We start from the raw sequence: 26922 nt of genomic DNA, 5'->3' as shown, positions 1-26922 counted from the left end.
TACTGGAAAATTACTGTTTAATTCTTCATCATTACATCTGAGTATATGGCATCTGGTAGACACAGGAAAAGGCAGATAATGACCCAGCCACTTCTGCAGCCCTTCCCCAGCAGCAGGGGCAGCCAGGCCCCTGGAGGGAGGGCTCCAGCCCTGGGGAGGGCTCAGTGCCTGGTGGGATGTTTGTCCTTGGGCTGGCAGTGCCCCTTCCTGGCCCTGCAGCCATCAGTACTCCTGCTGAGTGTCGCAGCCAAGGAACTCTACTCGCAGGGCAATGTGGTTGTGCCACTGGCGGGGGTGTATCCTCACATAGCGGGCAAAGAGAGGGGGCTCCAGGCTATTCCTCACTGTGCTCTGATGGTCTTGGTTTGCCTTGAAAATCTGGAGAGGAGAGAGAAACCCGGGATGCACTTGGCTGGCATAGTGAGGACAGGATCAACCCAGACAAACACCCCTTGGCACGCTTTAAAGAAGGAAGAAGCACAGCCTGGCTCACTGCTCTTGGAGAGAAATCCTGTGAGCATGTTTGCTGCCAAGGGCTGTGCTTGCTGCCCTGGGGGTGGCCATGGGCTCTGGCCACAGAGCAGCCCTGCCTACCTTCTCCTTGCCATTTTGCAGGACTGGGCTCCAGTGCATGCCATCCTGGCTGATGGAGACAGCAAACTCCTTCACAAACATCTGGGTGAAGAGAGCTTTGGCACCTTGGGTTATGATTGCAGTCACCTTCTTGGTTACTTCAAAGTCCACCTGCAGCCACTCTCTGGGGCTGTTGCTCTGGGGAAGGACAGACTGCCTTCAGCCCTCCAGCAGCAATGAGAAAGACACACTCATTGCAGCTGAAGCCAAGCTGCCCCTGCACTTCCCTCTGCTCCACCTGCCCTACCAGACATCTGCTCAGAGCTGCTGGGTGCTAAATCAGCGTGGCAGTGAGTGTGCAGCTTGCATGGTGCATGTGGCTGCACACACTTCCCACACTAGGGGACCCTGCTGGGCTCCCAGCTGCCTGCTGTCTCCTCACACAGGCTACCTGTGGCCTCCAGGCATTGGTCCTGCCCTGAAGGTTCAGGCGGGCCAGGGCTGGTGTCCATCTGGAGAAGATGTTGGCGCTGTGGGAGGATGCAGTGATGTGCTCATCAGGGATCCCTCGGTTCTCCATTCCTAAGGGCATGGAGCAGCCTGGAAGAGAGGAGCAGTGCTTGTCAGGGGCTAGAACAGACCCACCATGGAGATGCCTTCTGCCTGCTCACTGCTCCAGCTGCCCTATGTGCCTTTGCCCTGGTTACCAGTTCTGCAGTGCCATGGTCCCTGCACTGCTTGGGGCCCCTGTGTGCAGCATGGCTCTGACCTAACTACTCCCACCTTCTTTTCTCCCCTGAGATTTTATCTAAGAGGAATGTGAAGAATTTCTGGTGTAAGGAAACATAAGGAGAACCTGTCTCCAGGGGGAGGACAAGAATACCTGGCAGGGAGACACCCTGCATATGTGTGACCAGGTGTGCTTGTGCACAGCTGCTTGAGAGCCAGCTGGCAGGTTTGGGGCATGGGCTGACAGCACAGCCACTGCTGCTTTGAGCTGCTGCAGAGCAGGTGTGCAAAGCCCAAGCCACGATCCCAGGGCACCATTTCCCCAGGCTGCACTGTTGATCAGAGCCATCTCACCTTCAACTGGCAAAACCAGACTAAAAACCAACAGCATCTGTCTCTGCTTGCTTCCTGCTCCCCCACACTGAAGCAGCAGTTCTCCATCCACCATCTTAGCTGCTGCTGGAAGTTTCTTGTACTTCAGTAAAAAAGCTGGTGAGAGGTGGCCCCAGTTCTCCCTCTGGGATTTTTATCTCTAAGACCACAATGAGACTTTCCAGCTTTGTTCCCTCAACACCTCAGTGCCATCTCCAGCTCCCTCCTTCCTCCTCCAAACTGCCTGGGGGTCCTGGCACACATGGAGCTGGGGCTCAGCACCCCAGCAGAGCAGAGCAGAGCAGAGCAGGGCAGAGCAGAGCAGAGCAGAGGGCAGTTCTGGTGGCTGGCATGTGAGGGGGGCACGCACTGTTGAGGTCGCAGCCCAGGAGCTCCATGCGCAGCGTGGCCCGCAGGTTGTAGTGGGTGGGGTGGATGCGGATGTACCGAGCTACCACTGGGGGCCTGAACCGGTTCTCTTTCACTCCACTTGCATCCACGTTTCCGAAGAACAGCTGCAGGGAGAGGGAGGAAAAGGATTGTTGCACCAGTAGAAAGAGAGATAGGCAGGGCAAGGATTACTGGGGGGAAGAATGTTCATGTCTGGCACATAAAAATGACAACTCAGGGAAATTATTTGAGGTGAGGTTCAGGCCAAAGAAGTGTGAGTGGGCCAATGAGAAAGAAAAAGAGAAGAAGAAGCTTTGGGTCTGTGCAAATTAACTTGGTTTTATATTTTTCACCAAACAAGGGTGAGAAAAATAAGGAAAAAAGTCAGTCCTCAAACGTTTGAACCTGGGAAAAGTTGTAGCCACAGATGGTGCACACAATGGAGGCTTTTCTGGCTACTCTTATTCCAATGGATTGATCAGTTTATGCATATTTAGGTTGTGGGTTTTTTCTAGCGACTGGAGATTCTCCAAATCATCCGTGCCTGCACAATATTTTTAGAAAGGCAAATTTGCCTTTGAGGTCAAAAAAGATGGTCATGTAGAATCTTATGCCTAGCTCTAAGTTAAACACAACATAACATTGAGAGGTGGGTCTCACAGCCACCTGGGATGGTGGAAAGAGGTAGCTCAGATAGTTTAAAATCAGACAGATGAGACAGCAAGTCCCTTGCAGACCTGTGATTCAGCCACCTGGCACTGAATGGTCTCTGTTGCTGCCCTAATCTCAGGGGCTCAGGAGGTTTCTGCCTTGTGGACAGAGCTCCCTAGCCCTCCTCACCCCAGGATACCCCATCTGGGGAGAGCACTCTGCTCAAGACCCTTGACCTCACCATCTGTGTGCTCGTGGCATTCCCCTTGTATGTCTTCCACCTTCGCCCATCGAGGCTGTAGAACACAACAAACTGGGAGATGTAGAAGCTGGAGAACTTTTGTCTGGCCCCTTGGGTTTTTATGCCGTGAATAATAGTGGGATGCAAAAGATCCACCTGAGAATGAAAATCAGTGATTCACTTCTAATGGAAAACCCAAGCCATGTTCAGGTAATGCCCCAAAAACCCAAAAACTTGCTTCCTCCTGACATAACTGAGCACTGGTTATGAAAGTAATTAAACCAGTTGTTCATAAGGGCACAAGTCAGCCAACAGCTGGGAGTGAGCAGGGGAGAGCTGTTTGGAGAGGTGAGCTGTTCTGCCTTGGTCCTTGGGGGATTTTTGCACAATCCAGTGCTGCAGCTGGACCATGAAGTGATTCCTCTGCTGCACTGAGGATGGATATGGGGGGCAGGCCAGCAGCAACCTGAGCAGAGCAGCTGCCATTAGGATCTTAGTGCTCCCCTCTCAGAGGGAAGAGGAAACAGCAGGAATAGCTGTTTATAGCTGGGGAGGCACTGTCCATCCATGAGCATGGCCTTGCAATGCCCCCAGTGGTGCCTCAGACACGAGGCCCCTCTTACCTGGATCCAGGCGTTGCTGCGGTCGGTGCTCCAAGCGTTGATGGAGCCGGTGTTGTCCAGCCTGGCCAGGTAAGGAGCCCACTGCCCTGCAAGGAGGGAGCACAGACACAAGGCTGCTGCTGGCCCTTGCTGCTGCCCAAGTGGTGAGAGCTGCATCCACAGCACTGGGCCTGAGGATCACCCTGGGGTTTAGTAGCCACAGGCAGGGTGGCAGAGCACTGGCACCATGGGCCAGCTGTGTGTGAGGGCTCCAGGTCCTGACTGGGACGCTGGCATGGGCACGGATGGAGGAAGGACTCCACTACCAGGGACTCAGTGCAGCAGAACTTGGGCAGGCAAACATGTGAGTTCTGCTGGCTGAAGCTGCCCTGAGCCCCCCTGCCCTCAAGCTACTCACCATACTGCCCTGAGGCTGTGATCTGAGAGTCTGCAATGCTACCTGAGGCCATACCCAGGGCATTCTGGCAGTCTGCAGGGAACAGAAACCAGGGACAGTTGGTTAGACAGCAAAAGTCCAGGCTGGGTAGCAGCCTTCAGGCTCAGGGAGGTTTGCAAGCCTCCAGGAGCTCCCAGGCTTGTTTCTCTCATACCAAGGGATATGTTTCAGAGGCTTCCACATCCATCTCTGGATTTTAAGATAGCTGGAAGTTCTTGCTCACACCTCCCATGTCAAGAGCAGAGAGTTTCCAGCATCAGACACAGCAGCCTTTTGCCAAACTCCTTTCCCTGAGTCCATGACCTCTCATTCCCATGTCCTAATGTCCCAGCAGTGCTGACAAGTGTCTCTTCCTTATATCCTTATACCTACATCTTGCTCCTGGGCCTTTTTGTTGCTAGGCAGCATCTTTTGAAAACAAATATCACATTGCTAAAGGAAAGTCTACCTGACACCCTTGTCTCTCTCTCTGTGTCTCTTCTGGTCTCTGAGCACAGGGATGTTTGTCTCTTATAATAACCATTATTATTAGTGACTTGTCACACCTTGGCATCTCCACTGCATGTCAAATGCTCCTGGGGAAAATGCAAATTTGAAATCTTAAGTGGATTTTTAACTTATGGCAACCTTTTCTGGCTGACATTTCATATTCTTTTATAAACAGAAGAGAGACTGTCGCAGTGTGATAAAATACTACTCTCCCACACCACTTCCCCAGTCCTTACTTATGGTGAGTTAGAAACATGTTGTTCTGGGGTGGAATCAGAAGTTTACTGTGGATTTTGCAGTTGCTCTTGGAGCTATTTCTATCAGACCAACCTGCAGTAAGGCAGCATCACTCACTGCCTCCTGTCATTGCTCTGTGCCTCAGTTTACCTCCTGATACATGGCTAGGCAGCACTGTACCTTACTGACAGCACGGGCAGGGAGCAGCCCATGCATGCACTTCCTTGGGTAAGTGCATTTTATGGAAGGTCCAGGGACCCTCAGATTTGGCAGACAAGAGCTCTTGGAATTAATATTTGCAGGCCAATGAAGGTGGCCTCCCAGCCTTCACCCCAGCTGTGTCCCTGACTCTGCTCTCTGCTGGGCTGTGCAGGCTGGCAGGGGCTGAAGTAGCAACTTTTTTTCAGAGTGAAAACACAGAAGGTCCCACTTGGGTCACCCCAAGAGAAATGCTGAGAGATGTGGGGGAGAAAGCTCAAATACACACTGGTCATGGCTGCCTGTGTGCCCACATGGGTCAGGACACAAGAAAATCACTCACTCAGGTCATACACCAGGAAGAGGGCACTCATTCCAGCTTCTTGGTGCTCTCCCACTTTGCACTCCACCCTCCAGATGCCAGCATGTGAGGGCCACATCTCCACTGTCCCAAAGACACCTGGCCAGGAATGGAGAGCAGAGCAGAGCGGAGTTACTGCCTGTAATGGGACACACTGTGCCAAGTGCTGTGCAAGCACAGGGACGGAACAGTCCAGATCCACTTCCCCTCCTTGGTATTCCCCCACAGAAACTTCCTGAGGGCACAAGCCCTGGCAGAGGGGGTGCACAGTGCTGCCTCTCACCAGGATAAAGGTTGTAGACTCCCATGCGATACTCCTGGCTGGTCCTGACGTTGAACAGCTGCCCGTGGAAGTGAACAGAGTGGATGTCCTCAGTGCTGCCCATGTTCAGGAGGTGCCATCGGACCCGTTGCTGCTGGGCCATCACCAGCCCAGGCAGGGTGTCACTCACATAGCCATTGATGGCTGGGAAAGGCAGCAGTCAGGAGGGGCTCAAGGCTCTGGGGTATTCCCAGCCTGCTATGGGCTGTGGGATGGAAAGGGCAAGGAGCCTCACCGTGGAAGGAATGGTTTCTCCTGAAGTCAGGGCTGTCCTGCTGGAGCCGGCAGGGAGGGCGGCAGTTTCTGGCCACGTTCTCTGGGAAGTACCAGCTTTTGGTCTCGTCAAAGATGGTGAAGAGCAGGGAGAACTCCTGCACAGCCAGCTGCCTCCTGGAAACGTAGCTCAGCACCCCACGGTTGCAGATGATCAGAGGCCCGATGAGGCCTGAGTGCAGGTCCTTCTCCTGCCAGGGAGCCAGGGAATGAGGGGCTGCCTCTGAGCACGGGGAGGCACTGACACCAGCAAGAGACAGCTGAGAGGAAAGCACTGAACCTGTCTGCATCCCTGGCCTGGCTCCCTCTCTGGAGGGATTCATTTGTTGGGTTCACCGAGCTAAGAAAGGCTGAGCAGCAAGCATTTGCATGTGCTTTCAAGAGATGTGGTGTCTGTCTGTCCAACTGTCCAACAGTCCCTACTGCGCTGGACCCCGGGGCCAAATTCAGGAAGATTTGGCATGGGGGTAAGGAACTGCAGAATGCTGGTTTCTTGTAAGTATCATAAGCTGGAATAATTGGGGAAAGGGGTGAAAACCAAATGGGGGAAGGGAAGGGGAAGGGGAAGGGGAAGGGGAAGGGGAAGAGAAGAGAAGAGAAGAGAAGAGAAGAGAAGAGAAGAGAAGAGAAAGAGAAGAGAAAGAGGAGAGAAGAGCACCAGCATGTATTCATCATTGACACCTGAGAATCTACACAGTCCCAAGCTGCTTTCAGCGCAGCCCCATAGGAAATTCCTTGACCTCCCAGGAGGACCCAGGCATGCTGCCCTCCTCCCCTTCCTGGGATGCCCCATGGGGACTCCCACCTACCAGGTCCACATTGGAGAAGTAAGCCCAGGCCTTGCAGTCGAACTCCTGCGTGGTTGGTGCCATCTGGGGCAGGACTTTCCAGGTGTATTTCTGGTGGCCACCAGGCTGCACCACCCCACCCTGCTGTGCTGTGCCCTCATAGGCTGTCAGTGTGGAGTGGAAGGAGAAGGGCCGTGAGGCCAGGTTCTTGAATGTCACCTGCACCAGAGAGAAGGCAGAGCAGTGGAATGTGTGAGGGAGCAATGCTGACAGTGCTCTGGACCCTGGTGGTGGGTCCAGCCAGCTGGTGGGAAGGATGTCCCTGGTTCCCAGGCCTCCAGCTGGTCTCCATGCAGTGGCCAACCCTTGCTGAACCACAAGCTGTAGCTGTGCAGTGCAATCTCTGGTGGAAAGCACATCCTGGGTTCATGTCAGACCCAACCCCTGCTGAACCACAAGCTGTAGCTGTGCAGTGCAATCTCTGGTGGAAAGCACATCCTGGGTTCATGTCAGACCCAACCCCTGCTGAACCACAAGCTGTAGCTGTGCAGTGCAATCTCTGGTGGAAAGCACATCCTGGGTTCATGTCAGACCCAACCCCTGCTGAACCACAAGCTGTAGCTGTGCAGTGCAATCTCTGGTGGAAAGCACATCCTGGGTTCATGTCAGACCCAACCCCTGCTGAACCACAAGCTGTAGCTGTGCAGTGCAATCTCTGGTGGAAAGCACATCCTGGGTTCATGTCAGCAGGATGAGGCCCTTTGCCTGCTCAATGGAAGCAAGGTCAGCTACACTACTGTCTCTGGAGCCCAAAGGTGCTGCACCCATCCTGGTGAAGATTTCTGTGAAAATTGGGCAACTTCTCCAGGCACACAAGTCCTGAGCCTTTCAACTTCTTCTCAGATAGGTGTTAAAGGAGTTTTGGTAGTGTGGGAAGACCAAGCCTGTCCTAATACAGAGCACCTAAAAGAGCTGCACTGAGCCCTGCTGAGCTCACTGCCCTTTTTGCATCCCTTCACCCAAAAGGCTCCCCATGGAACCCAGGAGCTGATCAGGCCATTGCAGGGGTTGGGTCTGGCTCAGGTCCAGGGCTTTGCTTCTGAACACTTTGAGGTTCCTGCTGGCCCACTCCTCCAGCCACTGAGGTCCCAGTCTGGTGCCATTCACATGCCAACAGGGCAGCTCCTGTCCCCAAGTCCTGAAGGTTAGCCCATGGGCACTGCAGAGCAGCACTCCCTCTGGCTGAACTCCAACAACAACAACAACAGGGGGATTCATGGTTTTATAGGAAATGGGAACTTTCTACTCACCATGATGACATCCTGAACTTCTGCCCTGATGTAGGGCCCGAGGATGCCCAGGTGTTCATCCAGCTCTCTCCGCTGCACCGGCTGCGTGAAGGAATCGTCCAGGTACTCTCGGAAAACCACCTTGCGGTACTGCCAGGAGTGCTTCCCCCTGCTCCTCCGGGGGTCCCTGCAGGGGTGACAGTCAGCTGAGTCAGGGGACACTGTCCCACAGCGAGGACAGCCACGGCAGGGTTGCTACAGGTCAGGGGGATACAGAGCCAGAGCATCCCTGACCCACTTGCAAGGAAGCTCAAAGTTTCTGGAGGTTTAAACCCCCCGGGGTAGAGGGGAGATGCTGGGAGCATCCTTCCCCTGGGCTGCTTGGCTGGGTTGTACTGGTACAGAACTGTGATCCTGCCTGCCAGGACACGCCATCTCATGCATCATTGTGACCGTGTTCACAGGGGTCTGAGGAAGAGGGAAGAGACGAGGATCCGACTCCATGTTTCAGAAGGCTTGATTTATTATTTTATGATATATATTATATTAAAACTATACTAAAAGAATAGAAGAAAGGATTTCATCAGAAGGCTAGTTAAGGATAGAAAAGAAGGGATGATAACAAAAGATTTTTTCTTGGACAGAGAGTTTGAGCCAGATGACTGTGATTGGCCATTAATTAGAAACAACTCTATGAGATTAATCACAGATCTACTTGTTGCATTCTACAGCAGCAGATAATCATTGTATACATTTTGTTTTTGAGGCCTCTCAGCTTCTCAGGAGAAAAAAATCTTAAGGAAAGGATTTTTCATAAAAGATGTCTGTGACACATCATGCTGTGCCTTGCAGTGCAGGAGGAATGCATGCAGGAACATCACACTTACGTTGCTTTTAGGAAGTGCTGGGGTCTCTGGTCCCCGTACTCCCACATCACCTCCACTGCTGCAATGAAGTACTGCCGCATCTCCCCCTGGAAGGAGCGTGGGTCATGCTCCTCTTCCCCATACATGTCAAAGTCCTCCATGGTCTGCTCTGTGTCACTGTACTCATCATAGTCTGTCTTGGCAGTCTTTGAGGGGCTGGAATGTGTCCCATTGTTCAGGGCTGGTTCCTCTCTGTGCCCTGGGATGTGGCTCCTCTCCCCAGCTGTGCTGTTGCTTTCCTCATCCTCCTTAGGCTCTCCTAGGCCCAGGACCTCTCTGTTCCCTATTTCTCTGAGGACATCTTCTCTGCCGAGCACCTGACATCCATGAGGAGTGTCTTGCACATGCTCTGCTGGCTTTCTGGTGCTGTTGTTGAGAGGGGGACTACTTGGAGACAGTGAACAGTTCTCTCTGGTGGCTGATTTCAGAGACATTCCTTCTGGGCTTTGCCCAGACCTTCTCCCAGGCACATGGTCCTCCGTGGCATTGGCCTTGAGCTGCTGAGGCTCAGGACTGGACTGACCCAGCTGCTCCACAGAGTTTGTCTCCTCCTCCATGTGGCTTCTCCCCTGAGCTTGCTCTCTCCCAGGAGCCCCCCACACCACAGCTCTGCCTGGTTGCAGCTCGGGCACAGCTGGGCTGTGCAAGTCCCCCATGTTCACCACAGCCCCTGGGGAGCCTGGGTCCCAGTTTGAGGCCAGGTCTGCAGCCTCAGCAGTGCCCTGCCTTTCTGAGCTGCTCTCTGCCCCTGCTGGTCCTGTGCCCAGTGCTCCCCATGAGGGCAGGGATCTTTGTGGGGCTGCCATCACCTCGGGCAAGGTGTCACTTGATACCAAGGACCTCTTCTTGAATCGAGTGATGCAAAATGGAGAATGAGGTCCACACGCCTTTGGGGCTTCCTTATTCACTGCTGTCTCAGGGGGCTGGCTGTTCCCCTGCTCTGCCCCATCAGAGATGGGCTTTCTGCTGCTGGTGTTGGGAAGACCCAAACCTCTGCTCTCCAGTGACCTGGCTTGTTTAGGTCTCCAGTCAGGGCTTCTGGCTGTAACTCTGTGTCTCAGAAACTGCTCAGAGCTCTTTAAGAAGCCATTGGGGAATGGCCTGGTGTCATTGGTCACAACATTTGATTCAGAAAGGGCAATACTGTCCAGCTCTGCTAATTCCTTAGCGTCCTGAAACACTTCTTTCAAAACTACTTCATCCCTCTCTTCTGTCATTACATATCTGGGTGGCTCAAGGTCATTGCTGTTTGCAAAGGTGGTGTCTGGAAGGCCTTTGGCAAGTCCACTGGCTTTTTCTGTGCCACTTTTCGCAGGCAAGGGGTTGCTCTCATCTGTGAAGGTTTCTCCTGGTACAGGTTTGTCTGACAAAGAAACATTTTGCTCTTCAAAAGTTTCGTAAAAGCCTTGTGAAACCACTTTGTGAGGCCTTTTGTCCAGCCTAGCATCTAGGTCATTTGATGAATAATTGCTTTCTATGGTGTGACTGTGAACCACAGCATGAGAAGTCCTATTATCTTCTGTCTCATCTGGAGGTGCAGAAGGATTGTTCAATGTGGAGGAAGAGTTGTGATCAATACTTAGAGACAGGCCTGTACTGATTGTCTCCTCTGAATCATACAGGTTAAAGGATATTTTATCAGCCCTTTTTAGCAACTTGTCCTCTTTTCCCTTTGAAGACACATCTTGAAGTGCCAGGTTGTGCTCCAGATCATTCTGGTGAATTGAGCTCCCATTCTCCTGAAGAGGGCCTTTGCCAGCAGCATAAGCAATGGAGTCCCACAAGCTTGTTGCATGAGTAGCTGTCTTTTGAGGCTCTGCTTCCAGGTTCTCTATTCTACCACCAGACTGGACTGTCATTCCTTTTACTGGCTCCTGCAGCTCTGGAGCATCTCCTGGAGCTGCTGTGGCTTGGTGCAGCCATTGCTGATCTTCTTCTGAGCTCACAGTACCATGGACCCTTCCACTGACGCTCGCCAAGTGTTCTCCAGGTGGGACTGCTCCAAACCCTTCCTCCTGGCTGGTGATTTTTGACAATTCTTCATCTTCCAAGAAGGACTCATAGGACACTGGGTCATAGCTCGTCTCTGGCAGAGGAGCCATGGAAATATCATGTGGATTTGACATTGTTCCTAAAAATGTTGATGTGCCATTGGAAGAGGCATCAGAAATCTTGCCATTGCTCTGGAGGGCCCCATGTTCTGTCAGGCACAATCTTGTCTTCTCTATCTCATTTCTGGAAGAGGTGATGTTGTTCAGTTGCTCATTCACACATGACTTCTTTCTTTTAGAGAAGCCCCTGGGCTGGAGTTCAAAGGCCACCTCCTCCCCATCAGAATACACATAATCTTCCTCATCAGTGTATTGCTCATACTGGCACTGCGAGACCGTGAACTTGGCATGCATCCCTCGGTCCCTGAAATCAGGATTTAGGCACCCCAGCGTCCACACACCTGTCTCAAGAGAGGCCAAAAGGACACCATCAGCCCACTTCAGTGGGAAATTAAAGAGATGCCATTACCATGCTGCTCCCTTGCTAGTGCAACCTGTATTTCAGGCAACCTCTGGCTCATGGTAGTGATTCCATGCTTTCATAGTCTCTAGAGTGTCTTACAGCCAGACCCACGGGGTTGCTGGCAACATCAGAGCCTTACAAGCACCATCAGCAGGGCTGGCAGAGCTTAGTGAGCTCCACACACCTGTGAGGGCCCAAGTACAGCTTGGTGAGAGCAGTTAATGCAGTGAGAACCCGTGGAGCCTCCAGCAGCAGCAGTCACCATAACCCATCCCCAAAGACATCCTGGTGCTGTCAAACACACCTCTCTCCCAAAGACAGTCAGCACAGCTCTCCCACTGAAGGAGAAAGAAATGAAAGGCTGCCCCTCTCTCACATCCCCAGCCAGTGTGTTTGCTCCCAGCAGAGGGTGAGATGTGTGATTTCTGGGCTTTGCTGCTGGAGAGAGCTGCCACCTGCTGCCGGCTGAGCTGCTGCTCTGCTTCTGAGGAAGCAGAGGAATCTGAGCTCAAACGGATGTGAGGCTTGGCTGTAGAAAGCTTCCTGGGGTGTCTACAAACCCTGACAGCTTGGTTCAGGCTGCAGTGCTCATGACCTTCATATCAGTGTTGCAACCACATGGTAAATCCTGTGTCTTCTCTGTGAGGAGGAAATGGTTTGACAGCTCTAAGAGAAAAGTGCTGAGTGAGGGGAAATATAACTGAACTCTGAAGCAAATCTTTTCTCTGACTTCTCTGTGGCTGTGGTTTCTGTCCTTGCAGAAGTGGAGATAAATGGCATGACCAACAGCTGAACCCACAGCAGGGACAGCACTGCCACTCCCCTTCACCTCCAAGCTTGGAGCCAAGATTGCAAATGTCCACCAGGCTCATGTTACTGCAGCCAGCTACTGGTTTGGCAGCATGTGTGACCTTAACACACCCTACTGATTAAGTAAAATACTGTAATTCAATTTCTTTGATTTAAGCTTTGAAATATTCGATCACTGCCTCTCACTTTCTGTTCTAGCCGGCTGTGGATCCCTTTGCTCTCAGAACTGTCAAAGGGAATTGGGCACCCATCAGGGAACTGGCTGGAAGTGCTCATTGATCTCTGCTGGGATGCCAAGCCCACGGTTGACAGAATAGCCCATGTCACTAACCTGGCTTTTCCAAGCTCATGACAACTGTTTCTCCAGAAAACGGGAACAGAGTGAGCACGTCCTCAAAGACCATGTTGCGCTTGAAGGTGTTTCCAGAGAAGAAGATGGAGAGGAAATCTGTTTGGGCCCCAACACTCAGGACATACCAGTACACAACGTCGTTCAGGCAGAGTTTTGTTTGCAGGTTGTCAAATACAAAGCCATTAATAGCTGGAAGAGGGCAGGGGTGAAACGTTTCAAGACCAAATTCCCTCCATGGCTGCTGAGCTGCTGTGCATCCCCTGCTCACTCCCTGGGGCAGGGATGAGCCTGTGTCTGTGGGGGCTTTGCAGGGCTGAGTACTCACTGTGCATCACATTGGAGGCATAAAACTGAGGGTCCTGGGTATCCACATGGGCTGCATCAGAGCAGAACCTCTTGATGTTCTCCTCCAGGTACCAGCTGTGGTTCTCATCAAAGACTGAAAACAGCACCAACTTCATGTTGTCTGACATTATCTGGAAAAGAGAGGGAAGAAATTATTCCTGGTCTGATCAGAGCACCCCTGGTGCCCAGTGTAGCTGTCAGGTCTCAGACTGGGTGTATGGAGAAGTTTACTGCCATTTCACAGGAGTTAGGGTGCAGATCTGGTGAAAAGAGAGCATGCAAGGGAGGATGGGGAAGGCAGTCATTAGGACTGCTGGTAGGGTTGAAGAAAACAGGACAGATACATTTTGGTTTACTTAAATATTCACCTACCACAGTCATTCCAGCCTTTCAGCCTAGAAGTTGAGGCAACAAAGGAAAGACCCACCTGATTTCCCCTCTGATCCATGGACTTCTTGGAGCAGATGAGGAGGGGCCCAATCAGGCCTGAGGCAGTGTCTCTGACGGGGTTGATGGAGCTGTAGTAGAAACGGGTGAGGCAGCGAGGATCTGCCTCCGTTGGGCCATCCTCAGTGGTGAGACTCCAGCTGTAGGTGAATGACTTCCCAGGGGCAATGGCAATATCCTTCACATCTTTCTCTGGCAACACACAACCCAAGAACAGACCAGTTATGTCTGGGCTGCTCCTGCGAGGGGTGATCCCACTTTTTAAAAGAGCTCAGAAAGGTTTCCTGACCACACGAGCTGCAGAGGGAACCACCCATGCCCATCCCAGGATCCTGGTGGGATGTGGGATGGCCCTGCACAAGTCATGGTCCTGGGAGCACAGTAACAAGGGGTGAAAGCAGTTCTGAGCATGAAACCTGGAGGAAAAAAAAACAACCCCAGAGCAAAAACTACAAAGCTGCAAGAGGGAGAGTCTAAATCACAGTGAACCTCCCCACAAATGCAGGTCAGAGGAAGCCCAGGGAGTGAGGGCTGTAAATAAACTGCAAACACAGGCAGGATCACCAGGATGGTTCCTGCCTTGTCAGAAAGTGGAGGGCTCCAGGATGGACCAATTAACATGGTTCCAGCTCCCTGGTTGAAAACGCCCCTGCTCCCACTCATCATTGAAGCCCTCCTTAAAGACAGGGTTACATGGCACCAATGGGAACATGAACCCAGAATCACCATAATCCCTGGGATTTTAGGTTCTTGGATGAATTGACAACCAGTCTTACCACAAGCTTCAGGAAACTCTCCTGGCCCAGAAAAATGGCAGTGGCCAGGTGATATCCCAAGTTCCCATGGCCTGCCTTACCTTGTGAGCGTCTCATGGCGTAGTAGGGCCTGACACTGGTGAGGCCATGAGGGTAGATGTTGTAGGGTCGGCTGGCTAGATTCCTGAACACGATCTGAAATGAGGACAGGCAGCAGGAATGGTTTTTGATCACTGTTTTCTGGTGTTTTGGTGCTTTCTGATCACTGCAAGCCCTCGAAGGTGCTGTGAGGTCCTTGCAGAGAGGGAAACACTGGACAGCATTGCCCAGGGGTTAGCTACCTGCAGTGATCAACAGGAGGGACCCAGACATGTCTGGGATCACAAAGTCAGAACACAAGAAACCACAATTTCTCTGTGATGAGCCTATGCTGTCCATTTTTCTGGGAGGGGTCTGTTGTAAGGAGGGCATGAAAATATCAGATTGATTAAAGTGAAAGTTGCTGTCCTTAGTATTACTTTACACATGAGTCAGAAGAGGGCCATCAATCCAGGAGGACCAGGACATTAAGTATGCACAGCAATCAAGAGCTTTAAAGTGCTCCCCACTTCACTGCATGAAGCCCTTCCTTTATTTCTCTAAACAGCTCTGTCACATGCCCACAGCTGCACAGGGAACCCCAGGGAGGGAGCAGAAATGTGAAGCTGCTGGAAACCATCCCATTCCTCCCAGCTGCAACAAGTCAAGTGGTCAGGAGAGGCACTTTGGGAGACAAAAGTGACAGTGCCCAGTGCTGTGAGGTAACAGCAAACAGATGGAGAAGAGCAGAGGATGAGAGGACACTCCTGCCTCAGAGGAAGGTGCTGGATGTGATGTGTCGTGTGTTAACTCACACAGTTCCTAAGACACCTGCAAAGAAGTCAAATCAGAGGGACTGGGCCATATCCTGTGCATCTTACTGACAGTATTTACCTTAAGCTGCCAGTACCATCTGCCTTTCCAGTGAACTTTGAGCATTGCCAAACATGAGAGAGCACTGAATGACTAAAGTCAGACCTCAGCCACAAGCCAAGAGCTATTAGTAGGAACAGTATCAAGCTCTGAAATTTCCCCTTGCAGTGGTAAGCTGTGTTTCTCTTACCTTAAACTGATCTCCCACCTCCCCCTTGATGACAGGCCCCAGAATTCCCTTGTCCTGCTGGTTGGACACTTTGCGCTTCCTGAAGGCAGCATCCTCATACTCCACAAACACCACCTTCTTGTACTTTGAGCCCACCCTCTGTGGGCCAGGCTCCAGGTACAGGCTCGACATGTTTCTGCAGGCAAAGGCAGAGAGAGAGCAAATGGCCACATGTCAGAAACAGAGCAGGACCTTCCATCATCCAAGGACCTGGCAGATGGCTGAGAAGGTCACCAGGAGTTGCTGTCTGCCAGGAAGGGACTGATTACAGAGGCCTTGGTGACAGAGAGACAAATGTCCTGGAGACAAATGTCTCTGCAGGGCATTTGGTAAAATGGAGGAAAGCCAGGTGCTGCCTTCCCAGGGCCTTTCCAAAACCATTCTTGTCCTGCATCCATACTGTTAGTGTTAATAAAGAAGAGCAAAACTGTCCAGGTTGGGCAGAATGAAAAGCAGTTTCTGGGGAAAAGGGGAAGAGCTGGCAGGGCTGCCTTGAGGAGCAGCCTCAGGAGCACACATGCCCACTCTCACCTGTCCAGAGACGCTGGCTTCACAGGGGCATAGTCCCAGTCCATCTCCTCAGCTGCAATGTAGTAAGTCCAGGTCATGGGCCTGTCTTTGGCAAAGGAGCGTGCTTGGATCACGTGAAAAGTTTGCTCATCTTCCTCAGGGTAATCCAGGTCCTCTGGCTCGTTTAACTGCTTCCCTGTTTTCAGCAGGCGTTCCTCAGGACACTCCTCCACCTTCACAAAGGCCTCCATGCCAACTGGGGTCAGATAAGCCAGGCAGAAAGGGTCACACTCATGTGCCAATACAGGCAGGCACCCACCCAAGCCCTGCCTGGAAATTTCTCCATTATTTTTCCCATCAAATGGGCCAACCTGGATCAACCCACGTCATCTGGTATGGCCAGGCTGCAGGTGGATGTAACACTAGGGAGCAGGAGGAGCCCTGGAGTAGCAGCACTGCACAGAACCCTGAGCCCAGGCCATCCCCTGACCTGCTCTTCCCCCAAACTCTTGGAAAATAAGGTTACCTTGCTGATGGGACAGTATCTGGCAGAACATCCGAAACCAGCCAGCTGTTCCTGGCATGGTCTGGGCTGTGAGATAGGTGGCAGGGGAGATTTCTAGGCTGCTGAGGCGGTGGCTTCTCACCAGAAATGTGTGGCCTTCAAAGAAGATGGAGTGGACTTCTGGCCCAGAGCCCAGCCCGATCACATGCCAATGGACCTGCTTCTTGAGGCACAGTGTGAGACCTGCCAGGGGACAAGGAAATCAGCCAGGAGTCAGCACTGTGCCCAGCTCTTGTCCCCACTCTTGGTGCCAAAGACTCAGAGTCAGACATAGAGTAGAGTAGAGTAGAGTAGAATAGAGTAGAGTAGAGTAGAGCAGAGTAGAGTAGAGTAGAGTAGAGTAGAGTCTGGTAGAGTCCCGTGCTCCTGTGCTGGCTTCAGGCTGGAGAAATCACACATGAATGTGGACTGAGCAAAACAGAGGCACTTGTCCCATCATCCCCCTGAGATAAGACTAGATTTACAGGCTGGGGGACTTTGGGAGGGTTGCTGGTAGGAGCTCACAGTGGGATGCAGTGGCAATAGAGAGAGATGTGCTCCTTGACTCTGTAAACAGGGAAATTGGGCACTGGACAGGAGAGTCATTTGTCTGATCACAACACTGGCAAGCCTGATGCTAAAACACTGCATTTGGAGCAGGGCTCCAGCACATCCTCAGCAGTAGCTGAAATACCACAAAGGGCAGAGAGGGATTATTTGAGTGCGGGAGAAAATTCCTTCCTCAGAGTCACTCAAAGAGCTCAGTGTGCTTAGGAAATGGGAAAGAACTTGACTGTGTTGTAAAACTACTTTCCTGGGGAGAAACTGATATGTGCTGAAGGGCTCTGTAATCTAGCAGGGAAGTGAATAACAAGTTCATGGACACTCAAGCCAAACAAAGTCAAATACTCGCTTTTGGCAGAGTGCAGAGGTGACTGGAACAGATCCCAAGGGCCTGGAGGAAACTGGGTGGAGGCTCCATCCTGAGGCCCTCAGCTCTCCATTTCCAGCTCTCCATTTCCAGCTCTCCATCAGACACCTCTCAGGTGCCAGGTCCTGTGTCCAGGGAGGGGGATAACTTCTCCAGGGAAAACTCACTGTGCAGAGATGGTGTTTGACCATGAGGCTTCCTCAGCTCTTGACCTCTATGAACCCATCAGGACGGGGAATTTAGGGGACTTTTGCTTTTTTTTGCTGGAGAATGGCCAGGCCCCAGTGGGAGATTTTAGGATGTGGTTGACCAAAGCTGCTGGTGATAAGGACTCTCCTGACAGTGTTTCCCAGTTTGTCTTGGAGATTCCTCACTCTCAGGCAGCTCTGGATCTATTCCCAGAGAACACCAGAAAACAGCAACTTTTGTGTCCACTGAGATCAAACCCAGCCTTTTCTTTTGCTCTTCTGAAGAAGAGGAGTCTGAGAGAAGACCTTGTCACTTTAGCTGCACCAGAGAAGTTTATGTCAGATACTGGGAAAATTTTCTTCACTGAAAGAGTTGTCAAACACTGGAACAGGCTGCCCAGGACTTATATATGGGACACTCAGTGACATGGTTCAGTGGTAGACTTGGCAGTGTTAAGTTTACAGTTGGACTTGGTAATCTTAAGGGTCTTTTCCAACCCAAATGATTCCATGGTTCTATTCCCAAAATCCTATGAAGGTGATTTAATGAGAGCTAAATGGTACCTCCAGCCTTGTCTACAGGGCTACAAAAGATAAAACTCTGCTACCAGCATTATTCCTGGAGAGCTCCAAGGAAGTCAGCTGCACTTGGCAACACAGCTGCAAACAGCTCCTGCCTTGCTGTAATGGGAAAGGCAGATCAAGGAGCTGAAAGATAAGACCCCCTCTGAGGTGAACACAGCCTAACAGATCCATCACCTGGATGGATCCTCTTAATCTCCTTTCCTTCCATCCTTTCCCAAGCTGCCTCAGGGTTACAGACCTGGCTCCAGCCCTGCTCCTAGCAGCTCCCATGCCCCCAGCCCTGTCCCTGTCCCAGCAGGACTCACCAGGCAGTGAGCCATTGATGTAGCCATTGATGGTGTGCAGCTCTGTCCTGTTGTGAGCCTGGGGCTGAGCAGCTGCTGGGACAGAACCCTGCTCAGAGTACCAGCTTTTCCCTGTGGAGAGAGGAGGGTGCAGTCAGCTTTCACTTGGGAGCATTTCAAAGCAAAATAAACCTTCTCATGTGTGGTGCCTGTGGGAATCCACAGCACACCTGGACATGGCTCTGCATGGGTGTGAGGATGACCACTACACATGACAGGGAATGACTCCCCTCTTAACCTGTGTGATGGGAGCAGGGCCAGGGCATGGCATGGCAGAGCTGGGGGGGCTGCAAGCTCCCTGCACCTGGGGAAGAGAAGCAGGGGCAGTACTGCACCAGCAGCACACTGGCTGGGGGACTGGACAGGCAAAAACCCTTGGGAGGGGTGTGGGTGCTGAGAAGCTGTGCTCACATTAATTGAACACAAAGCAAATGCCCCAGACCCTGCTGAATGCAGGGTTTGACACCACTCAGTCAGCAATTACCTTCATCAAACACTGCGAAGAGCAACACAAACTCTTTCTGCAGGCCCTCATTCCCATCACTGGCCAGGGTCCCTGCAAGATGCAATGAGATGGATTTCTTTAAAGGTCAGCAAGAAGCACCCAGGGAATTCCCTCTGTGCTCTTCAAGAACTGGTAAACCAAGGCCAGGCTGTGGTTTGTTTTGTCACGTCTCAAATTGCAACAGCCCTGCTTCCAGTCTTGCAGTCCCCCAAAAGTCCATGGTTGAGAGGCAGCTGCCCCCAGAAGGCATCAAAAGGTCAATTGTGGTGCCTCCCCTTAGACCTTTGCTCAGTGGAGAAGCTGCTCCTGGTGAGTCACTGGAGCCTGCAGACAGTGCCCAGTCATTTCCAGGTCTGGACAACTACCTCCAGGATATGTCTCAGCCACAGATGACAAATCTTACTCCAGTCACATCTTCTTGCACCTTGTGCTGTCAGAATTTCAATTCTGAACCCCAGCAGCACTTTTGTTGAGCACAGCTCACTGACTCCACTGCCCTGCTCACCCTCAGGAAGGCATCTGTGATTATTCTGCTTTTATGAATGGTTGCACGTGGCCTGTCCCCGGCCTGTGCAGTCCTTACCAGGTCGGCACACGAGCAGGGCTCCAATCAAGCCAGAGTTGATGTCCTTCACGCTGTTGGTGTTGGAGGAGTAGGAGTGGGTCAGGCACGCTGAGTCGTCATCTGTCGGGCCCTGGTTTTCCTGGATTTCCCAGACATAGGTGTGTGTCCTCCCAGGATCCACCCTGTCCCCCTCCTTCTCTGGCTGGCTGGTCTCATCCTCATACCCTGCTCCTAAAACCAAAGACATGGCCAGATGTCACTGAAGGTCCAGCACACCTTCCTCCCAGCCAGAACACAGCCCCTCTCCATCCCAGGGCAGTGAGCCCCACGGGCTGTGACAGGTCTCAGGGCAGCAGCAGAGCTGTGCCAGACTCACATGTTGGGCTGTGCACCTGCCCTGAGGCTGCACAGCACAGTTTTCCTTGCCCTAAGCATCCAGCCTTCAATTTAATCTGTGTATTACCTCTATAGCAGACCCAGGTTTGCTCTGCACTGTTTGCTCAGCTCATTTCTGGGCTGGGCATGGTCATGTTGCTCCCCCAAGCCAGGCCATCTCTGTGACCATCTGTCCTTGCAGAGGGACATGAACAGCAGGCTGAGGGAGGGATGCACACCTGGCAGGCAGGTGGCACACAAGGATTTGCAGCCCCTGATGCTGCCAGCTCACCTTCTGATGCCTTCCAGTAGGACACCCCAACAGCATGGAGGCTGTAGGGCCGGGAGGCCAAGTTCTTAAAGGTGATGACCACTGTGTCATGGACTTCTGCTCGGATGGTGGGGCCCAGGAGGCCTGAAGGGATAAGACAATAAGGTCAGGCAGCTGGAATCAGGCAGCTCATACCCTGCCAGAAGCCCCAAAGGGTCCTGCCTTTCCACAAGCCCAGTTAGTGGCTGTCCCTCGTGCAGCAGGGCAGCATCAGCTGCATCAGCTCCAGCAAGGCCCCCTGCACCCCAGGAGCTCTGCCATACCCAGCTGCTCTCCTGCTCCTGGCTGAAGAGCAGCAGCACCCAACCCAGGATGACTCTGGTGGCTGTGAAGGATTGCTGGAGCTCCCCACACTTCAGGTGTTTCTTACCCATCCACGCTGGCTTCAGCTTGGGCTCTGTGAAGGAGCCATCAGGGTACTCCACAAAAACAGCTTTCCTGTACTGGGGAGGGACACCAGCTGGGGGGGCACGTGGGCCTGCATGCCCCAAAATGCTGCAGGAGGAAGGAAAGACAAGGCTGATTGCACAGACCCATCCATGCATGGGGAACATCCAACATCCATCCCCTTCCTTCCCTTCCCACCAGCTCACTTGCTGGAGACCCAGGGATTGCTCACCCTGCTGTGTCCTTTGGATTTCCTGACAGCTCCCAGGTATGATTGGGAATGTTTTGCTCAGCATACAGATGACAGCAGGGCAGTGATTAGTGTTGTGGTGTTAGTCATGATGGAAGAAGACACAAGGCCAGACCCAGATGCAGCTGGGGCAGGGCACAGCAGCAGGCATTGCTGCCCATCTCCTGCCTTGTCCAGCTTCATGATTCCTTGGCAGCAGAGACAGAGCACTGGCAGTGCCATGGTGACCTCTGCCCTGCAGCCACCCCAACCCCAGCACCTTCAGGTGTGGCAATCAGATCACATCACTGTAACTCACATCCTCCCCAGCTCCCCCCTGGAAAGAGACTGCTGGCAGGTAGTGGCAGTTTGCTTTGTGTCTGAGCAATGTCCCCACATTTGTTTCTTTTCTGCCCAAAATGGGATTTACACTTCACAGCAGGAAGATAAAGGAGCCTTGAATGTATTTCACACCCCACTTATCTCTGCTGGCCACTTTCTCTCTGTAAGAAGCTTAACAAATTCATTTTCCAGAAGGAATTCAGCCTGTTTATCAGGATAACAAGGGCATGAATTTCTTCAAGGATTTTAGAGGTTGCCTTATCAGCCCCAGGACTAAGACCATTTCCAGTAACCAGACAGACCTTTATAGCCTTGTTTTGTTTGGAGCAAAAGCCAGGTGGTGTTTTCTTCCCACTTAAGAAGCAGAGAAGGTTTGCTGTCGTGCTCTGACTAAGCCTTAATTCGAGCAGCATTTCCCTTTGCAACTCTTCCTCAAGCGGAAGAGGAAGGAGACAGAGTGACTCAAATTTAGGAAAGGCAATGCACACTCACCCCCACAACACTGGCTGGAAGCCACCTGCAGCTGGAGGGTGCTGTGGGGAGAGCAGGGTCCCCTCTCCTCAGGGGCAGAGCAGGATGGGAGCCCACGAAAACCCCACAGGCACCCAGCCCCTGTAACCCCACAGGCACCCAGCCCCTATAACCCCACAAGCACCCAGCCCCTGTAACCCCACAGGCACCCAGTTCCTATAACCCCACAGGCACCCAGCCCCTGTAACCCCACAGGCTCCTGTAACCCCACAGGCACCCAGCCCCTATAATAACCCCACAGGCACCCAGCCCCTGTAACCCCACAGGCTCCTGTAACCCCACAGGCACCCAGCCCCTATAATAACCCCACAGGCACCCAGCCCCTGTAACCCCACAGGCTCCTGTAACCCCACAGGCACCCAGCCCCTATAATAACCCCACAGGCACCCAGCCCCTGTAACCCCACAGGCTCCTGTAACCCCACGGGCACCCAGCCCCTATAACCCCACAGGCACCCAGCTCCTGTAACCCCACAGGGACCCAGCCCCTATAACCCCACAGGCACCCAGCTCCTGTAACCCCAAACCCAAGCTGGCAGGAAGCCCCAGGAAGGAGGCACAGCCCCAGGGAGCAGACACAGCCCCAGGGAGCAGTGCCACTGCATTCTGTGACTTTGCCCATGCCCATTATCATTCCTGGCTTGATGGCACTGGGGTCCTGCCCCAGCTTTGCTCTCTCTCCACACTGGGAGGGAGCTGAGCTCAGGGCTGCTGACACTCAGCTGTCCACTCTCAGGAAGCTGTGCTTTAATCTCTAGCTCACAGAAAGCTCAAATTTGAGAATGCAGCTCTGAGATATGATGGTCTGGTCCTGCTAATTCTGCAGTAAACAAGGCAGAAACCCTCTGGAGCCAGGGAGATTCTGCTGGCATGCAGGGGCATGGCTGGGAGGGCTCTTAGTGACAGCAGGGCTCAGTGCTGGGTCCCAGTCCTGGCAGAGCAGAGCCCACAGGAGACAAGCAGGCGGGGTTCAGCCCAGGGATGTCTGATCAGACTCTTCTGGCCAGTCCTCTGTCACTGGGGTCCCCATGAACTTCCTTCCCCAGGGGCAGCTGGAGCTGAGGCAGGCCGATAAGTTTCTGGCACCTTGGATCAGCATTGTTAGGCACACTATCTGTTCATCTCTTGGAGCTGGGAGACATCCTGCACTGCCAAAACACTCAGACATGAGCTGCTGCTACGTGTCCACCAGCCCCATGTCTGAGCTGAGATCCCTGGAGCCACTGCAGCATGTGCTGGTCCTGGCTCTGACCCTGTGGTGGGGTTGTGCTTGGGAAGAAGAGAAACTGAAATCATGGGGAAGGTGTGAGCAGCTCTGGCCTGGTGTCTTGTAGCCCATTAATTTGACAGAGCTTTCTATAAAAGTGCCAGAGAAAGCCCTGCATACACAGAGGGGGTTTGGAGGTCCTGGCTGGAGATGCCCCTTTGGAGCTGCCATGAGGTGCTGGCACACTGAGGTGTGGAGCAGAAGGCAGCACAGACACAGCTTAGGGACAGCCCAGCTCCAGGGACAGCTCTGCCTGCCCACTACACTTTCCTGGCTCACTCCTGCATGCCCCTGACATCCAGCCTGGCTATTTTCCTGCGCCCTCCTCTGTAGCAGGGAACTGGGCTGAGGCTGCAGGGCCAGGAAAAAGGCACCACCATGCAGCTGGGAACAGCCATGAGGAGCAAGCCCTGGCTCCCATCAGCTTCCCCAGCAGCTGCATTGCCCAGGAGCTCTCTGCCTCTCCAGGCTGCAGCACACCAGCAAGCCCCTCTGAGACAGCCAATGTTATTTTCCCCCAGTTTAGAGAAGGACAACTGCCATCACACTGCCTGCCAATGCCCCACTCATCCCCAGGCAGGGTCAGGTCCCTGAGTCACTCCAGGGTCAGGAATAGTGCCTGAGTGCATCATAAAGCCAGTGCTGAAATGGAAAGCCACAGGGCTAAATTAAGTGTGAGGGAAGTCATCACCTCTAGCACAGCCTAATGCATCTGAGGGCAACACCAGTGAAAGCAGGGCAGGGGGATCAGTAAAAGGGGGGGTGCTGGATGCAACTTTCCTACTGAAGTAATCAAAAGGGGAAGAAACAGCATAACTGGGGTACAGTGATTACAGCAGCTAGTCAGGCTGACCTGGGTCATCCCTAGAGCCTGGCTCTCAGTGCCTGACCACAGCTCCTCACTGGCTCCAGTGCCTGACCACAGCTCCTCGCTTCTCAGGCCACTCTGGGTCTGAGATGGGATCATGGGCTGATTCTGCCTCAGCAGAGTCTGGGGAAGGGGAGATGGAACCAGGGCAGAGGGAATGGGCACACCTTGACCCACAGGGGTGTAGCCATCCAGCTTCATTCTCCATGCCAACCTCAGGACATTCACAGCCATGCATGTCCAAGACAGCTGCATCTTCAGACAACACTATCCTGATGCCTGAGCAATGCAACTCCCATGTTTCCTTCCTACTTCAAAGTACACAGCAAAACAACCATGCCTTCCTCCTCCTTACCACTGTGCATGAATATCATGCTTTACCCAAATGCTACAAATCATTTTCATTTCCTTGAGGAAAAATTTCAGCGCCAGAAATGTAATGTACACAAAGATATAAATAACTAAAGCTGGGTTTTACCAGGGGCAGACACAGTGGAATGCCTTTGCTGCTCAGGGTTATGTTAGAGGGGCACAGCCAACCTTCTGCAGTGCCCAGGAGTCACAGGTGCCCATCTCCCCTCACACTTCCCCAAAGCCCCCAGGATGCAGAGCAGAAAAGTGAGCACAGGCTGGAAAATCAGCTCATGGCTCCTAGCACAGACTTTAAGGGCTCCTAGGCAAATGGCATTAAGATAAAACAGTGCAGAACAGTGATGCAGAGCAGGTTTGCATCTTTCTCTCTCAATTCCACCTGTCCCTCGTGAGGGGTTTCACTTAGTGACTCCCCAGCACACCAACCCTTCCCAGCTGTGCCAGCAGCTCCGTGCACCCACCCTGCCAGGTTACCCCCATGTCTGGAGCCAAGCTCCCAGTGCCACGTGCCAGGGTGGGAGAACACCCAGGGCAGGGCTCTAGACCTGCAAAAGGAAGAGCTTTACCCTGCAGGCGCTTGCAGCACAGACAGCAGGTCGCTGTGTATGTAGTCCCAGCTGGTTTCCACTGCAGCTATGTAGTATCTTCTCACTTTGCTGATGCCCTCCTCAACCAGGCAGAGGAGCAGGAGGCTGCACAGGGCTCCCACCAGCACCATCCCTCCTGGCTGGGAACTGCTCTGACTTCAGGAGGAAAAGTGAAAAGGAAGGAATGAGAAAGAGAAGAGGAGAGAAAAGCCTTTATCTTCTCATCCAGCTGTTGTAATCCTCCGGAGATGATGATTAAAGGCAGCACCCACAGACTCACTTGGAGCACTGAAGAGTTTCTCAAAGGTGTCAGGAGGGGAATGTCTTGAGCAGGTTTGTGCAGAGAGCAGCATGTGACTGGTGGACTCTCCTGCTCTTCCTCTGGCAGTGGCAGGAGGAGAGGAAAAAACAAAAGGAAAGGGAGGGCAAGCACAGCGGTAAGTTCCGCTGGCTCCGTGTCCTGGCTCCTGGCTGGGAGCAAGATGAGGAAAGGGAGGGTTCCACAGGCAGCAGAATTTAGGTGTGGTCTTTGCCTGGTCTCACCTTCTGTGTCACCTCTGAAGAGAAGGAGAGCAGGTTGCCAGGGATGCAGATGTACACACGTGACTTATCCCTGTCTCTGGGATGCCCAACAGTGATGATGTGGCCACACAACCTTGCCTCAAGCCACATGGGAGGGAGTGGGTTGGGATGATCCCTGGAGCTCCCTTCCCACCAGCTGCTCCTCTTCTCCCAGGGTCCTGCAGTAGAGCTCAGAGAAGATGCACTGAAATGTTTTTAGAAATTTCTTTCATTTTACTCACAAACTTTCAATCTCTGTTTTTAAAAGCCCATGAAATCCCCCTCCCCTCATCAGTGCACACACACGTGTGCTCAGGCACACACACTGCCACGTGGTTGTCCCTTGGCTCAGGGAGGCAGGAAGATGAGGAGGAACGCCCTGCATGGTCCCAGCATCCCCTGGATGAGTGAGGTGGGGAAATGTCCCATAAATCATGTCACAGGGCAGCAGGAGTGCAACAGGGCCAGTGACCCCTTTGGTGACAGCCCAGTGTGTGCAGAAGACTCCATGTGACAGGTCTTGGTGACTGGGAAACAGAGGGACACAGAGGGATGGGCGTTTGGGGGTCTCTGACATGAATACTCAGCACAGGGCAGAAACTGATTCCCCCACACCACCCACCTTGCTCCTGGGGAGGCAAAGAGTGAGTAAGAAACATTTTCTCCAGCTTGTACATGCACAGCTGGCTCCATGACTAACCTGGGGCTCCTTTTCTTTGTGAGCAACAACTCACCTCACTTTTTCCAGCAAGTATTTTAGGGCAAAGCAAGTGGTGTGTCACGTTTGGGGATGCCCCAGGGTGCTCTGCATCCTGCCCTACTGCAGTGAAGCAGAGGAGTACTCAATACTGGAAGGAAGAGAGGTATGGGAGATATGGGCTGTGCCTCAGGCACCAGTGTCCCCTGCTATGGATGTGACTTTGTTTTAGTCATCCCATCTGGGAATCTCCTGGTGCTGTGAGACTCATCTGGAAAGGCTTCTAGGAACAAGCAGATGGGGAAAACATTGCCAGGCAGACAACATGACCATAAAGAGGGCAGCTGAGGGGTGGCAGCAGGGGATGGGCATGTGGGAGGTTGGGACAGGCTGCCAGGAGGGGTGGTCCAGCTCTGGGTGCCCGAGTTCTGCATGGGGCAGCACAGAAACTTCTTGGCTCTAACCCTGGCAGGGATGCTCTGGGCACCATGGGATGACAACAGCTTGAGGTCACAGAGGACAGTCAGGAACAGCATCCTGGGGGCTGCAGTGGCAGGAGCCAGGACACAGTCAGAAATTAATGGTTGTGGCACTGACAAGTGCTGAATTAACCATTTTCAGCTACTGGGAGGCAGCTCCATGTTCCTGGCCCAGGGAAATAAGAGTAAACCTGAGAAATTAGGTCTAACCCAGGAGGCCAGAGAGAAAATATTATCAAGATACTCAAGGCTGTGGGAAAGGGAATCCAGGTGTGACAATTGGAAGTAACTTGGGGAGGGGGCCCAGATGCTGGCCTTAGCTGCACACAGCAGCAGCAGCAGCATTGTGCAGGCACACAAGAGCCCGTGTGGAGCAAATCAGGCCAAGGACAGCTGGACATGCAGAGGGAGCCCAGCTCCTCCT

At 52.8% G+C, this 26922-nt stretch overlaps 1 protein-coding gene across 2 annotated transcripts; it reads right to left on the bottom strand.

Moving 5' to 3' along the window:
• Nucleotides 1-25081, bottom strand: F8 (coagulation factor VIII). Of its 2 annotated transcripts, XM_071442642.1 has the most exons (26): nucleotides 24741-25081; nucleotides 20550-20674; nucleotides 20141-20263; nucleotides 19492-19704; nucleotides 18888-18959; nucleotides 18365-18475; nucleotides 16338-16559; nucleotides 15833-16067; nucleotides 15263-15437; nucleotides 14223-14316; nucleotides 13347-13558; nucleotides 12900-13050; nucleotides 12554-12763; nucleotides 8860-11350; nucleotides 7994-8159; nucleotides 6705-6902; nucleotides 5858-6086; nucleotides 5584-5766; nucleotides 5283-5399; nucleotides 3977-4048; nucleotides 3580-3665; nucleotides 2957-3112; nucleotides 2045-2189; nucleotides 1025-1173; nucleotides 595-771; nucleotides 1-378 (listed from the first exon to the last, which is right to left on the bottom strand). In XM_071442642.1, exons 1-26 carry the CDS (start codon nucleotides 24890-24892, stop codon nucleotides 223-225), a joined length of 6420 nt encoding a protein of 2139 aa, XP_071298743.1. In that variant the 5' UTR covers nucleotides 24893-25081; the 3' UTR covers nucleotides 1-222. The 2 variants fall into 2 exon arrangements, with proteins under 2 accessions (XP_071298743.1, XP_071298742.1); XM_071442641.1 differs by lacking the exon at nucleotides 24741-25081 and having other exon boundaries at nucleotides 20550-20662.
• Between the last annotated feature and the right edge of the window lie 1841 nt (nucleotides 25082-26922).

This window comes from Agelaius tricolor, unplaced genomic scaffold (genome assembly GCF_023055355.1).
Source record: "Agelaius tricolor isolate 1412-34295 unplaced genomic scaffold, bAgeTri1.0.p SCAF_17, whole genome shotgun sequence".
NCBI lineage: Eukaryota > Metazoa > Chordata > Aves > Passeriformes > Icteridae > Agelaius > Agelaius tricolor.
The sequence above is the reverse complement of the archived record's forward strand: the minus strand, read 5'-3'. Positions and strand labels throughout refer to the sequence as shown.

Coding starts and splice junctions, on each gene's coding strand:
- F8 (XM_071442642.1), bottom strand. CDS start 24,892: ATGGTGCTGGTGGGAGCCCTGTGCAGCCTCCTGCTCCTCTGCCTGGTT. Junction 18,476..18,887: donor CTTCGCAGTGTTTGATGAAG/GTAATTGCTGAC, acceptor CTCTCTCCACAG/GGAAAAGCTGGTACTCTGAG. Junction 5,400..5,583: donor AGTCTACAACCTTTATCCTG/GTGAGAGGCAGC, acceptor ATTCCTGGCCAG/GTGTCTTTGGGACAGTGGAG.